The 15,636-nt window shown below is 42.9% G+C and overlaps 1 protein-coding gene across 1 annotated transcript in view; it reads left to right on the forward strand.

Moving 5' to 3' along the window:
• Positions 1-15,636, forward strand: part of ACP6 (acid phosphatase 6, lysophosphatidic) — a 25,541-nt gene continuing 9,905 nt past the window's right edge. Inside the window, exons 1-3 of the mRNA XM_028088222.2 lie at positions 1-251; positions 15,016-15,147; positions 15,266-15,396. Of these exons, the coding sequence (XP_027944023.1) occupies positions 33-251; positions 15,016-15,147; positions 15,266-15,396 (482 nt within the window). The 5' untranslated portion in view covers positions 1-32. The remainder of the gene's footprint in view (positions 252-15,015; positions 15,148-15,265; positions 15,397-15,636) is intronic.

Here is a 15,636-nt window from a genome sequence, read left to right on the forward strand (position 1 = left end):
TCACGCCCGAGGGCCGCCGAGCGGCTTCCACCATGATCAGCGGTGTGTTCAGCGTGCGCATGTGGGGGCCCGTGGGCTTCCTGACCTCGCTGGCTTACTGCGTCCACCAGCGGCGGGCCGCCGGGGAAGAGCCGCGGAGGGCGGACGGCCAGCATCCCGTCGACCGGAGTCCGCTGGAGTTGAAAATGGTGCAGGTCGTGTTCCGACACGGGGCTCGGAGCCCTCTCAAGCCGCTCCCGCAGGAGGAGCAGGTGAGAGGTCGGCCTGGGCAGGGGCTGGTGGGGCGAGGACCGTGTGGTCGACCCGGGCTGGACCGGGCGCCCTGAACACTCACCTTTGGAGTTTTATTCTCACTGAGCTGGATTCCTTTTGGGTCCAGACCAAGGGAAAACTGCTGTAGCCAGTTCCGCCCCCAGCTCTTGAGCAGAGGAGCTGCTGGCCTGGTACTCCCTAGTCCCCTTTCTTCCTCGTACCCTCCAGGTGTAAGGCACCCCGGGAACTTCCATTTGTGCCCCTGATGGCTATGGTGTAGCACAGCTGGGAGCACTGTGCTACTTACGATACTTATTTAAAGCGCCTAGGGATCTTGTTAAAAGGAGGATTCTAATTCAAGCGGTGTGAGGTAGGCCTGAGATGCTGTATTTTAACAGCTTTTGGGGTGAACTTGAGAACCAAAGTGCAGTGCATTTCTGTGTGACTGTTTTGAAGGTTGTCAAGAGTTGCGGGAACCTTTGTGACAGGAACCACTGGGATCACAGTGGATAACAGAGCTCAGTATCTTTGGGAACAGATTTTTACAGCAGCTTTCTCCCAGGCTTTCCTGGAGACCATCTGAGATCCCCTGAAGGCTGCTTTTTTTTTTTTTTTTTTGTAATAATTGCTATATCTTGGGGCTCTCCCTTTCTATTTTGGGTTTCTAAAACTCTTGTGGAAGGGATTTGAGGTAGGAAAACATTTTTATTTATTTTTTTAAAGGTTTTATTTATTTATTTGAGAGAGAGAATGAGAGACAGCACGAGAGGGAAGAGGGTCAGAGGGAGAAGCAGACTCCCTGCTGATCAGGGAGCCCGATGCGGGACTCGATCCCTGGACTCCAGGATCATGACCTGAGCTGAAGGCAGCCGCCTAACCAACTGAGCCACCCAGGCGCCCGGAAAACATTTTTAATTGGCTAGTCTTGTGGCTAAAATGTCTTAAAATCTACCTGGTTCAGTCAGGATAATTATGACTAAAGCACAAATAATTAGTTTTTTTTTTTTAAGTGATTAACCTTCCTGAATTTGATTTTTGGGGAGAAGCAGTGAAGGTCTCTGACCTTTGATAGCAGGCAGGCCTGTAATTGAAGAACTGGCTTCCCGGTGAGGATAGAGACAACCTGAAATCCCCAGGCCCCTTAGCCGTCATACTTACCTGTGGAGTGTTTTTGCATTATTGGTCGGTCCTCCAGGTTAGTTGGAGCAAGTTAAATAGATGTCCAAACCTGATATTTGTCATACTCTTCATGATCATAGTTGCTTTCCAGAAACCCTTAGGGTTGTGTCCTCACACTGTATGCTGGAAAATCTAGTTTTTAAAGCTGGTCACACTCAAACTCAAACTTGTAAAGCACTTCCCACATAAATAAATTTTGGCAGGCACTTAATTCTATTATCAGATTTCTAGTTAGCCTTTCTGAATGGCTATACCACTTTCTAGTATTGGAGTATCTAGTATCCACTTCCTGGTATTGGAGTTTCTTTTTTTCCCTTCCTTCTTCCCCCACCTCTCTTCCTTCCCTTCTTTTTGATGCTTTTTCAATCCCTTACTCTGCCTTTTTGTATTGGGTCACTAAATTTTCCTTATGATTTTTGTACATAGCCCATCTCATGTGCACTCTCCCTTCTTCATTTATTCTTGTTACAGAAAAGCTGGAAAATAACATATAGGGGTGGAAGACTCATGTTAAAAGACAAAGCTATCAGTGGTAGCAAGAGAATAAAAGTCTAAATGTCTAGGCTTGGACCTAGTATGTATAGTATATATACTCCCTTAATTTAGATTCTTATGGGACTTTCTCCTGAGCCCGTACGTGTGTGATGGGTACCTTCTGCCATTATGTTGGAAGGGGCAGTTTGTAGCTCACATAGAATGCCATCTTCACTCATTTTCTGTCTGTGTAGTCACAAAATAAGAACCATCTGAGTCCATGGCCTTGCTTTGCAATTAGGGAAGGCACTTTACCTCTCCTGCCTGCTCACATTCTCAGACTTCAGGCAAATGCATTAGACACCTTTGATTATCTCTTATAAAGTTGTGTGAATAAAAGCCAGAGGTGGAACCAAGCCTCTTTCAATTTAGGCTGTGAGAAGGTGTCATCAGCTTCCTGTAACTTGTTTCTGGATGTTTTCTCTCAGGTTTTTCTTTTCAAGATCCCGTTTGATAGAGGTTGTTATTGGGATTTTTCTGATCTTCCTGGTTCTGATATTAACTGTAGTTAGAAGGGAATACCTGGCAACAATTCTAAAACTAAAATTGCCTTTGATAGATGTGTCCAGACTTGTGACTGGTTTATAGATGACAAGTCACTTCATTCAGTTGTCTCACAAATCTTCAGAAAGTAGCATTGTCTAAAATTAGATGTTTTTTTAAATTCTTAGTTTTCTTTTTTAATTTTATTTTATTATGTTATGTTAGTCACCATACATTATATCATTAGTTTTTGATGTAGTGCTCCATGATTCATTATTTGCGTCTAACACCCAGTGCTCAATGCAATACATGCCCTCCTTAATACCCATCACCAGGCTAACCCATCCCCCCACCCCCCTCCCCTCTAAAACCCTCAGTTTGTTTCTCAGAGTCCATAGTCTCTCATGGTTCGTCTTCCCCTCCAATCCCCCCCTTCATTTTTCTCTTCCTATTATCTTCTTCTTTTTAACATATAATGTATTATTTGTTTCAGAGGTATCGGTCTATGACTCACCAGTCTTAGAAAATTCACAGCGCTCACCCTAGCACATACCCTCCGCAATGTCCATCACCCAGCCCCCCATCCCTCCCACCCCCCACCACTCCAGCAACCCTCAGTTTGTTTCCTGAGATTAAGAGTCTCTTATGGTTTGTCTTCTCCCTCTCTGGTTTCATCTTCTTTCATTTCTTCGTCCCTTCCCCTATGATCCTCTACTTGTTTCTCAAATTCCTCATATCAGTGAGCTCATATGATACTTGTCTTTCTCTGATTGACTTATTTCGCTTAGCATAGTACCCTCTAGTTCCATCCACGTCGTTGCAAATGGCAAGATTTTGGGGTTTTTCTGATGGCTGCATAATATTCCAGTGTGTGTGTGTGTGTGTGTGTGTGTGTGTGTGTGTATACACACACACCACATCTTTATCCATTCATCTGTTGATGAACATCTTGGCTCTTTCCATAGTTTGGCTATTGTGGACATTGCTGCTATAAACATTGGTGTGCACATACCCCTTCAGATCACTACATTTGTATCTTTGGGGTAAATACCCAGTAGTGCAATTGCTGGGTCGTAGGGCAGCTCTATTTTCAACTTTTTGAGTAACCTCCATACTGTTTTCCAGAGTGGTTGCACCAGCTTGCATTCCCACCAACAGTGTAGGAGGGTTCCCCTTTCTCCGCATCCTCACCAACGTCTGTCGTTTCCTGACCTGTTAATTTTAACCATTCTGACTGGTGTGAGGTGGTATCTCATTGAGGTTTTGATTTGTATTTCCCTGATGCAGAGTAATGTTGAACACTTTTTCATGTGTCTGTTGGCCATTTGGATGTCTTTGCAGAAATATCTGTTCATGTCTTCTGCCTATTTCTTGATTGGATTATTTGTTCTTTGGGTGTTGAGTTTGATAAGTTCTTTATAGATTTTGGATACTAGCCCCTTATCTGATATGTCATTTGCAAATATCTTCTCCCATTCTGTTAGTTGTCTTCTGGTTTTGTTTACTGTTTCCTTTGTTGTGCAAAGGTTTTTATCTTGATTAAGTCCCAATAGATCATTTTTGCCCTTGCTTCCCTTGCCTTTGGCGATGTGTCTAGGAAGAAGTTGCTGAGGCTGAGGTCGAAGAGGTTGCTGCCTGTATTCTCCTCAAGGATTTTGATGGATTCCTGTCTCACATTGAGGTCTTTCATCCATTTTGAGTTTATTTTTGTGTGTGGTGTAAGGAAATGGTCCAGTTTCATTCTTCTGCACGTGGCTGTCCAGTTTTCCCAACACCATTTGTTGAAGAGACTGTCTTTTTTCCATTGGACATTCTTTCCTGCTTTGTTGATGATTAGTTGACCATAGAGTTGAGGGTCCATTTCTGGGCTCTCGATTCTGTTCCATTGATCTATGTGTCTGTTTTTGTGCCAGTACCATACTGTCTTGATGATGACAGCTTTGTAATAGAGCTTGAAGTCCAGAATTGTGATGCCACCAGCTTTGGTTTTCTTTTTCAACATTCCTCTGGCTATTCGGGGTCTTTTCTGGTTCCATACAAATTTTAGGATTATCTGTTCCATTTCTTTAGAAAAGTTGTTGGTATTTTGATAGGGATTGCATTAAATGTGTAGATTGCTCTAGATAGCATAGACATTTTCACAATATTTGTTTTTCCAATCCATGAGCATGGAATGTTTTCCCATTTCTTTGTGTCTTCAATTTCTTTCATGAGTATTCTATAGTTTTCTGAGTACAGGTTCTTTGCCTCTTTGGTTAGATTTATGCCTAGGTATCTTAAGGTTTTGGGTGCAATTGTAAATGGGATCGACTCTTTAATTTCTTTCTTCTGTCTTGTTGTTGGTGTGTAGAAATGCCACTGATTTCTGTGGATTGATTTTATATCCTGCCACTTGACTGAATTCCTGTATGAGCTCTAGCAGTTTTGGGGTGGAATCTTTTCGGTTTTCCACATAAAGTATCATATCATCTGCAAAGAGTGAGAGTTTGACTTCGTCTTTGCTGATTTGGATGGCTTTTATTTCTTTTTGTTTTCTGATTGCTGAGGCTAGGACTTCTAGTACTATGTTGAATTAGCAGTGGTGATAGTGGACATCCCTGCCGTGTTCCTGACCTTAAGGGAAAAGCTCTCAGTTTTTCCCCATTGAGAATGATATTCACTGTGGGTTTTTCATAGATGGCTTTTATGATATTCACCTATGTACCCTCTATCCCTACACTCTGAAGAGTTTTAATCAAGAAAGGATGCTGTACTTTATCAAATGCTTTTTCTGCATCTGTTGAGAGGATCATATGGTTCTTGTTCTTTCTTTTATTAATGTATTGTATCACATTGATTGATTTGCAGATGTTGAACCAAACTTGCAGCCCAGGAGTAAATTCCACTTGGTCGTGGTGAATAATCCTTTTAATGTACTGTTGGATCGTATTGGCTAGTATTTTGGTGAGAATTTTTGCATCCATGTTCATCAGGGATGTTGGTCTGTAATTCTGCTTTTTTTTTTTTTTTAAGATTTTATTTATGCATCTGAGGCACAGAGATACAGAGAGAGAGAGAGAGCATGAGCAGGGAGAGAGGCAGAGGGAGAGGGAGAAGCAGGCTCCTCGCTGAGCCAGGAGCCTGATGTGGGGCTGGATCCCAGGACCCTGGGATCATGACCTGAGCCAAAGGCAGACGCTTAACCATCTGAGCCACCCAGGCGACCCATGTAATTCTGCTTTTTGATGGGGGTGTTTGTCTGGTTTTGGGATCAAGGTAATGCTGGCCTCGTAAAATGAGTTTGGAAGTTTTCCTTCCATTTCTATTTTTTGGAACAGTTTCAGAAGAACAGACATTAATTCTTCTTTAAATGTTTGGTAGAATTCCCCTGGGAAGCCATCTGGCCCTGGGCTCTTGTTTGTTGGGAGATTTTTTATTACTGCTTCAACTCCCTTACTGGTTATGGGTCTGTTCAGGTTTTCTATTTCTTCCTGGTTCAGTTTTGGTAGTTTATAGTCTCTAGGATTGCATCCATTTCTTCCAGATTGTCTAATTTGCTGGTATATGGTTGCTCATAATATGTTCTTATAATTGTTTGTATTTCTTCGGTGTTGGTTGTGATTGGTCCTCTTTCATTCATGATTTTATTTATTTGGGTCATTTCTCTTTTCTTTTTGATACGTCTGGTCAGGGGTTTATCAATCTTAGTAATTCTTTCAAAGAACCAGCTCCTAGTTTCGTTGATCTGTTTTACTATTCTTTTGGTTTCTATTTCATTGATTTCTGCTCTGATCTTTATGATTTCTCTTCTCCTGCTGGGTTTAGGTTTTATTTGCTGTTCTTTCTCCAGCTCCTTTAGGTGTAGGGTTAGGTTGTGTATTTGAGACCTTTCTTGTTTCTTGAGAAAGGCTTGTATTGCTATATACTTTCCCCTTAGGACCGCCTTTACTGCATCCCAAAGATTTTGAACAGTTGTGTTTTCATTTTCATTTGTTTCCTTGGATTTTTAAAATTCTTCTTTAATTTCCTGGCTGACCCATTCATTCTTTAGTAGGATGCTCTTTAGCCTCCATGTATTTGAGTTCTTTCCGACTTTCCTCTTGTGATTAAGTTCTAGTTTCAAAGCATTGTGGTCTGAAAATATGCAGGGAATAATCCCAATCTTTTGGTACCGGTTGAGACCTGATTTGTGACCTAGGATGTGATCCATTCTGGAGAATGTTCCATGGGCACTAGAGAAGAATATGTATTCTGTTGCTTTGGGATGGAATATTCTGAACATATCTGTGAAGTCCATTTGGTCCTGTGTGTCATTTAAAGCCTTTATTTCCTTGTTGATATTTTGCTTAGATGATCTGTCCATTTCAGTGAGGGGGGTGTTAAAGTCCCCTACTATTATTGTATTATTTTTGATGTGTTTCTTTGATTTTGTTATTAATTGGCTTATATAATTTGCTGCTCCCATGTTAGGGGCATAGGTATTTAAAATTGTTAGATCTTCTTGTTGGATAGACCCCTTAAGTATGATGTTGTATCCTTCCTCATCTCTTATTATAGTCTTTTGTTTAAAATCTAATTTGTCTGATATAAGGATTGCCACCCCAGCTTTCTTTTGATGTCCATTTGCATGGTAAATGGTTTTCCACCCCCTCACTTTCAATCTGGGGGTGTCTTTGGGTCTAAAATGAGTCTCTTGCAGACAGCATATCTATGGGTCTTGTTTTTTTTTTAATCCAATGTGATAGCCTGTGTGTTTTGATCGGGGCATTTAGCCCATTTACATTCAGGGTAACTATTGAAAGATATGAATTTAGTGCCATTGTATTGCCTGTAAGGTGACTGTGGCTGTATATTGTCTGTGTTCCTTTCTGGTCTTTGTTACTTTTAGGCTCTCTCTTTGCTTAGAGGACCCTTTCAATATTTCTTCTAGGCCTAGTCTGGTGTTCACAAATTCTTTTAGTTTTCGTTTGTCCTGGAAGCGTTTTATCTCTCCTTCTATTTTCAATGACAGCCTAGCTGGATATGGTAATTCTTGGCTGCATATTTTTCTCGTTTAGTGCTCTGAATATATCATGCCAGTCCTTTCTGGCCTGCCGGGTCTCTGTGGATAGATCTGCTGCCAATCTAATGTTTCTACCATTGTAGGTTACCGACCTCTTTCCCGAGCTGCTTTCAGGATCTTCTCTTTGTCTCTGAGACTCGTAAGTTTTACTATTAGATGTTGGGGTATTGACCTATTTTTATTGATTTTGAGGGGGCTTCTCTGTGCCTCCTGGATTTTGATGCCTGTTTCCTTCCCCACATTAGGGAAGTTCTCCGCTATAATTTGTTCCAATATAACTTCTGCCCCCCTCTTTCTTCCTCTTCCGGGATCCCAATTATTCTAATATTGTTTCGTCTTATGGTATCACTTATCTCTCAAATTCTGCCCTCGTGATCCAGTAGTTGTTTATCTCTCTTTTCTCAGCTTCTTTATTCTCCATCATTTGTCTTCTATATCACTAATTCCCTCTTCTGCCTCATTTATCCTACCAGTTAGAGCCTTCATTTTTGATTGCACCTCATTAATAGCCTTTTTGATTTCGACTTGGTTAGATTTTAGTTCTTTTATTTCTCCAGAAAGGGATTCTCTAGTCTCTTCCATGCTTTTTTCATGCCCAGCTAGTATCTTCATAATTGTCATTCTGAACTCTAGTTCCAACATCTTACTTAGGTCCGTATTGATTAGGTCCCTGGCAGTCGGTACTGCCTCTTGTTTTTTTGTGGTTTTTTTTTTTTTTTTTGAGTTGAGTTTTTCTGTCTTGTCATTTTGTCCAGAGGAGAGTAGATGAATGAGAGAACAAAATGCTAACAGGGTAACAACAGAAAGATATACACTGAACAAATCAGAAGAGACCTGAAACGGGTGAATAGAAAGGGAAAGAAAAAGAAAAAAAAAAAGAATATGATCAGGCTGGTGAATAGATCAGAGCCACACACTAGATTTTGGGTGTATTTTGGTCTGTTAGAAGAAACTGCCTCCCAAAATTTTAAAGAAAGAGAAACTTATATATGTACAAAAATAAGGGTAAATACGATGAAGGGATGGAATATGACTGTAAACATGAAAATTATAAAAGATTTTATAAAAGGAATTGATAAGAAGTTGGTTGAAAAAAGAAAGAAGAAAAATTTAAAAAAAAAGGGGGAGAGAATGTGATCAGGCAGGAGACTAGAACAAAGCCATACACTAGAGATTTAGGGTATATTTTGGTCTGTTAGAAGAAACTGTATCCCAAAATTTTAAAAAGAGAGAAAAACTTATTATACATATACAAAAAACAAGGTTAGCTACATTGAAGGGATAGAATATGACTCTAAAAATGAAATGTAAAAAATATTTAAAAGAAAGAATTGATAAGACATTGGTTGAAAAAGGGAAAAAGAAAAAAATAGAAAAAGAAAATTTTTAAAAATTAACTTTGAAAGACTAAAGAATCATGGGGAAAATGCCATGAATTCTATGTGCCATATTCCCCTAGTGCTGGCGTTCTGCCATTCTCATTGATCGGTAAACTTGGTCTTGGCTGGCTGTTCTTGCTGATCTTCTGGGAGAGGGGCCTGTTGCCGTTGTTCTCAAATGTCTTTGCCGGGGGGAATTGCCCAGCCCTTGCCAGGTCCAGGTTAAGTAATCTGCTTGGGTTTGCTGTCTGTACCTTTTGTTCCCTGCAAGCTTTCTGTAGAGCTTTGGAGGATGAGAGTGAAGATGGTGGCCTCCCAATCTCCACCCTGGAGGAGCCGAGAACTCGGGGCTCCACTCCTCAGCGCATCCCCAGAGAAAAGCAGTCAATCCCTCCCGTCTCCCCAGTCTCCGGCCGCACTCCGTGCTCACCCGGCCTGTGACCCAGCGTTTCTATCTCTGGCACCCGACTCGGTGTGGAGTCTCCAAACCCAGCAGATCCCTGCGGTGTGCTCCCGCGCCGCTCCTCCCCGGGGGAGGAAGGGGGTCTACCCAGATCTGCCGCTTGTTGGGTCCCTGCTGGAGGAGCAGTGGCCCAACTGTGCTGCGGTGCTGGGATCACAGTTTATGGCAACCCCGAGCTGAGAGCCCACTCCTCAGCTCCGTCTCTGCAGCTGGCTTCCCCGCTCTGATACATGGGAGCTCTGCCACACTTAGGCACTCCCGGTCTTTCTGTGACCCTGAGGGTCCTGAGACCACACTGTCCCGTGAGGGTTCCACCCCCTGCTTAGCCACTGGAGCGACGTCCCTCAGTGGAGCCGACTTCTGAAAGTTCCGATTTTGTGCTCTGCTGCTCTATCACTTGCCAGAAGTGGCTGATGGAGGCCCCCTCCCCCGCCGTCCATCCTCCTGAATATTGCCTCGGATTCACTTCTCCGCACGTCCTACCTTCCAGAAAGTGGTCGCTTTTCCATTCATAGAATTGCTGCTATTCTTTTCTTCAATCTCCTGTTGAGTTTGTAGGTGTTCAGAATGGCTTGATCCCTATCTGGCTGAATTCCTGGGACCAGACGAAATTTAGGTCTCCTACTCCTTCGCCATTTTGCTTCCCCTCGTAGATTTTTTTTTTTTTTAAGTTTTTTTATTTATTCATTTGAGAGAGAGAACGACTGGGAGCTCAAGTAGGGGGGAGGGTCAGAGGGAGAGGGAGAAGCAGACTCCCCGCTGAGCAGGGAACATGACACAGGACTCGATCCCAGGACCCTGGGATCATGACCTGAGCCAAAGGCAGATGCTTAACTGACTGAGCCACCCAGGTGCCCCTAAAATTAGATGTTTTATTGAGTTGTTTTCTTTTGGCCTGAATGGCTGTTGACTTGTCTTTCTTTAGCTGTGCTTGGGAAATAAAGCTCTGGAACTTGATTGGCTATTTTTTCTGATTATTAGGTTAGATCCAAGTACACATTGACAAGATAGATGTATTCAGATTTCCCTGAGCTCACCTCTAACCAAGATGGCCTCCAACTCAGGCAGGTTCCTCAGTTTTTATAAAACAAAGTCCAACTTATCTCAGCTCCACTATTGATTAAAGAATTTGGGTTCCTATTTATTTGATAATGTAGGCAAGGTGGGAAGCATACTCTCAGTCTCATTGTTACTTAATACTTACCCAAAGCTCAGCTAAGAGAAGCAGTATTCAGGAAGCAGTGCATGAAGGATATGGCAGTGAGTCCATTCATTCCTCTGGAGCAGTGTTCTTAACTGCTTGTTCTTGGCAGGACATTGGATTCAACTGGGGAGCTTTAAAAAATACTAATGCTCGGGTCTCCTCCTAGAGATTCTAATTGGCCCAGAGCATCCAGACATGGCAACAGCCTCTCTGGTGAAGCTTTAGAATTATCTGGACTAGATAGCATTAAAAAAATTGAGGCCCCACCCCAGGAGATCCAGATGTGATGAGCTCAGGATGGTGCTCAGGCATCAGTTTCCTTTAAAAAACTTTTTCTGTGATGCCAGTATGCAGCCAAGATTTAAAACCATTGCTTTATTCTAAATTCTACACCCAGAAGGGTTTTGTTTACTTCTATGTAGATTTTTTTCTTTTACCTTTGGAATGTAGCATATGAATCCCAGTATAGTATTATCTTCACAGAAATGTGCTTTGGTGAGTTGCCATCATTCTGTGTTTGAGGAAACTGAGAAACAATCCCACAGAACTCATTGCTGTGACTACTGAGAAGATGTTCATTATATTGCTCTATCCTCTTTATGAGGACCCTTGGAAGGAATTTGTCTGTTAGCATTAGAAATGGTGTGCTTCTCCTGAACAGTTGTCTTGCTTTTATCTTTAGGCTTGTCTAGCTGATCGAGTTTCTCCTTTACATAAAAGCCGGAAAGCTTAGTGCCGAATCTTTGGCCCACCTAACAATTAAGTATGTGAATCTTAATAGTGTACATTTTTGAGAAACTTTATTTCTGTGTCCAATTTTTGTCCCTATATTTGTTTGCTTCTGTCTTTCTTGCCTATTTTGAATTGGTTGTTTTACTGTATTTTAGGTATTGCTATCATCTACCTGATGTTCTTAAAAATGGGGCATAAATAAGTAAGTAAAATTATAAAGTTAGTCTTTGCCGCTAACGGAAGCTAAAGAGCAAGTGTGCATGTGGGGTGGACACTATGTATGGACCTGGTATATCATCTGTTAAAATTTTGAAAACAGGTACTGCAGATTTGACATGACCTAGACTTCCAGGAGTCATCTCTGGGGAAACACCAAAGATCCTCTGTTGCTGGATGTCCTTAACAAGAGGAGATTTCTCTCTCTCTCTCTTTTTTAAGATTTATTTATTTATTTGAGAGAGAGTGTGAGCAGGGGGAGGGGAAGAGGGAGAGGGAGAAGGAATCTCAAGCAGACTCCCTGCTGAGAGAGGAGCCCGCCACAGGGCTCAGATTCTGAGGCCATGACCTGAGCCGAAGTCAAGAGTCAGATGCTTAACCGACTGAGCCACCCAGGCGCCCCAGGAGATTTCTTAGTAAGGCTGAATAGGCCCTGTGGCCTTGGTGTCAGAACCTGGGCTAAACACTGGACTTACAAGATTGGATAATTCAGTGTTGGCTGTAAAAGAGATGTGCTGAAGGAGAGAGAAAAGAGATTCCAATTATGGGAATATGCTGGAAGCCCTGGGAACACAAAGGAGGTACCTCAAACTTAAAATGTCCAAAACTGAACTCAACTTATCAACTGTCTTCTGTGTTGGTCTTAGGTTTAGTCATGGAGGACCTCTTGTCACCTTAGGCACCCAACCTCAAAATCAAAGTAATTTTTTTCTTTCTTCTTCCTTGTTCACCTACCAACATAGCCCCCAAATAAAACTTTTATCTACTCACTTGCCAGGTTTGACTCACATGTCTCGCATCCACCCCTTCTATTCCTACTGCCCTAGATGAGGCCTTAGGCCCTCATCAGCTCTATTGTAGACATCTTGAAATTGGCTTCTGCATCAGTCTTCCCATTCTAATTATGATCTGTGCTGCTGGTTTTCAAACTATTCTTTGGAGCCTGTAGCCTAGGGGGATGCCAAGTGGCTGGGGCTCTGTATTCCCACTCCTACTTCAACTGGAGGAACTCCAGTTTTTGCCTTTGTATATGGAAATCTAAAATCAAATTCTATTTGGTATTTGCTAATTAAAAAGTTTGAAAACTGCTCCCAGGTTGAGGCAAACCAAACCACTTCTTTCCTGTATGCATTCTTCGCCATCTCTGCTTTGCTCAAACTTCTACCTATTCTTGGAATTCCAAATACCACCCTCTCCTTACCTACCTCTTACTCTCGAGTCCAGGTCTTTGCTTGTCTAAATCCTCTTCACCTCAAAGGCCATTCCTGTCATGAAACTTTTCCTGAATTCCCAGCCAGAAGAGGTTTTTCTTGTCTTTGAACTGCTGTAGCCTTCAGCTGGTTTCATGTGGCACATAGTTTCTGTTTTGGTGCTGCTATCATTTTCATTCATAGCTCGCTGTCTCTACTAACCTGAAAACCGAGAAAAGGCAGGGTCATATTATCTCCATCTTTGTGTCTTCCACAAGGTCTGGCAAATTAGTAGAGCTGTTAATTGTACCTACTGTGAGCCAAGCCCTTTGCTGGGCCTTCAAAATGCAGGGGTAGACAACCCCGTCTCTGTTCTCAGAGCAGGACTGCTGAGCAGGACAGACAAGTAAAGAAGCTCTTCTAATACAGTTTGGTATGGGCTACCAAAAGAGGCACTGAAGCTACTGTGAGAGCATGGGCCCATGGTCACAGCCTCTGGGAACATTTAAGCCATCTTGTGGAATGAGCAGAAGTCTTTCCAGATGAAAAAGAAAATTTCAGGTAGAAGAAACATGAAGTTGAAAGGCCAGGAAGTGTGAGGATGGTGCTGTAGGAGATGGAGTTGTATGGCTAGAGACTAAGTGTATAAGACAGGGAAGAAATGATGGAGAGAGAGAGAGGGAGGGAGGGGCAGAGCCCATCATGTAGTTGTGAGCCCCTGGAGGGTTTATGCAGGGAAGTTATAGGATCAGAATTTTGAAAGAAGGAGCCATGATTAAAAGACAGTGGGAAGAAGGTCTGTGCTCTGAACACACAATCTTCTGATATCAGTTGCTGTAGCACCCCCGGGGGGAAGAGGCTCAGGTTTGGGGGACTGGTTGCGGGTGGGAATGAGACAATGCCTTTTGAAAGAACAGAGGGCTTCCTTTGTGTGAAAGGAACCTGGGATTCCCAGTGGTGCTCTCCTGGGATATTTCTGGGAGAGGCCAAGATAAATACAACGATACATGACATAGTAAGTTTACAGATGTCAGCTTTAAAACAAAAAAAAGTAGTGGGGAATTGAATTAAATATTATTGTGACTTTAAGTATTGTAGGAATTCAGGTAAGAAGACAACCCACTAAAAGCTGGAGTAGTCACTGATGGAAAGTAAGACTTGAGCTGTCATTGGACCTTGAAGAGAAGTTGGATGGGCAGTAGGGAGAGAAGTCTCTCCAAGCAAGGGAAGCAAGCTAAAAGAAGATGCAGAGGAAGCAATGGGCATTGTCAGGTCTGGGGAGGGGAGGAGAGAGGCATAGTGATGGTACAGCTGGGGACAGGGGCTGGGCCAAGGTATAGAAGTCCTGGAAGGCCAGGTGCTTCTTTCTTGAAACATTAGGAAAAAGCTATTGATAGGATGAAAGTGGCTTAGCAAGATTCATGGGGGTGGTGGGGGTGGTGGAGATAATCTGTGCAATAAGGTTTTACACTCTGACAGCGAGATAAAAGAAGGACCTTTGGGAGTGACTTTTTCTAGCCAGTGATCAACAGAGTTTAGTGCATGGCTGGTGGAGCAGTGGGGGAAAGTCAGAGGTTCGCGTTTTGGGGCCCAGGAGAATTGTGGTGTCGTTGCAAATCACATAGTATGTTGGGAAGAGGAGCTGGTGTATGGGAAGAAGAAAAAACTTTTGTTTTTAAAATTGAAGTCATCACATGTGACTGACTCAGTGAATGTAAGTTTCGTGGGCAGTTGGAGCTCTGAGACCTGTGGCTACTTGTGATGTTTCGAAGCCTTTACAGTACAATGCAGCAGGAGCCAGCCTGCAAGGAGAGAAGGAAGATGCTGAAGAAGTGAAGCTTTCTTGGGGGCAGCTACTTGTTTGAGAAATTGGATGAAAGGAAGGGAAATAGGTGGTAGTTACAAGGGACATTAAGTAGAGCCCTTAAGGGTGGGGAAGCGTAGAAACCTGCAGGTTGATTCCTAAAGAAATTCTTACAAGTATATGCTCACTGAGATTATATTATACTCATTCATTTGTTCGCTCATTCATTCATTCACCAGGTGTTTGTCTGCTAGGCATTCTGGCCATTTCTCCCCTTTACTGCAGTCTGGGCTTAGTGCCAGACAACATCGGAACAGTGAGTACTAGTGGGGCAATAACAGGACTTGGGCTAAGGACACCTGGAATAGTAAATTACGGTCTTTTCTTCCCTTAATTGGAACTAGAGTTAAAGTTTCTTTCTTTCCTTCCCATGGGAAAGTTGTGGGTGATTCCAGCTATGTCTTCGAGGTGCTGCTGGATATTACTGCTGTAACTTTCAAGAAACTTCTAAACAATGTGTTGTTTTTTGCGGTCACAGCAGGCAGAGTGGAATCTCCAACTATTAGAGGTCCCACCCCAAACTCAGTTTGATTACACCATCACCAATCTAGCTGGTGGCCCGAAACCACATTCTCCTTTCGACTCTCAATACCATGAGACCAAACTGAAGGTGAGCAATGCTTCCCTCCTCTGGGAAGCCCACTGTAAAGTTTCCATGGTTTTCTCTGGGCTGAGTTTGCAGACTGTGAGGTATTTTCATTCTTCTCTATCTTTCTGCCCCACATTAGGGGGGCATGTTTGCTGGACAGCTGACCAACGTGGGCATGCAGCAGATGTTTGCCCTGGGAGAGAGGCTGAGGAAGAACTATGTGGAGGACATCCCCTTTCTTTCGCCAGCCTTCAATCCACTGGAGGTCTTGTGAGTCACTCGAAAAAGGGATGTTGCACCCAGTTTAAGGTCTTAAGCATGAGGAAACCTGACCCCCCCCCCCAAGATGGTTCCCATTCTCACCCAACATAGTTTGGGGTAGTTACCCTGGTATAATAGGATCCTGTGAATATGTGGTCGATGGAGGTGACATTCATTGGCTTTCAGGTCCCTTGGGACAGCCATCCTACAGAGAGATAAAGGATTCTTCCCAGCCCCGTAGCTCCCCTT

Source organism: Eumetopias jubatus, unplaced genomic scaffold, assembly GCF_037043125.1.
Source record: "Eumetopias jubatus isolate StellerSeaLion01/CBP00866 unplaced genomic scaffold, mEumJub1_p1.0 scaffold_4, whole genome shotgun sequence".
Taxonomy (NCBI): Eukaryota; Metazoa; Chordata; class Mammalia; order Carnivora; family Otariidae; genus Eumetopias; species Eumetopias jubatus.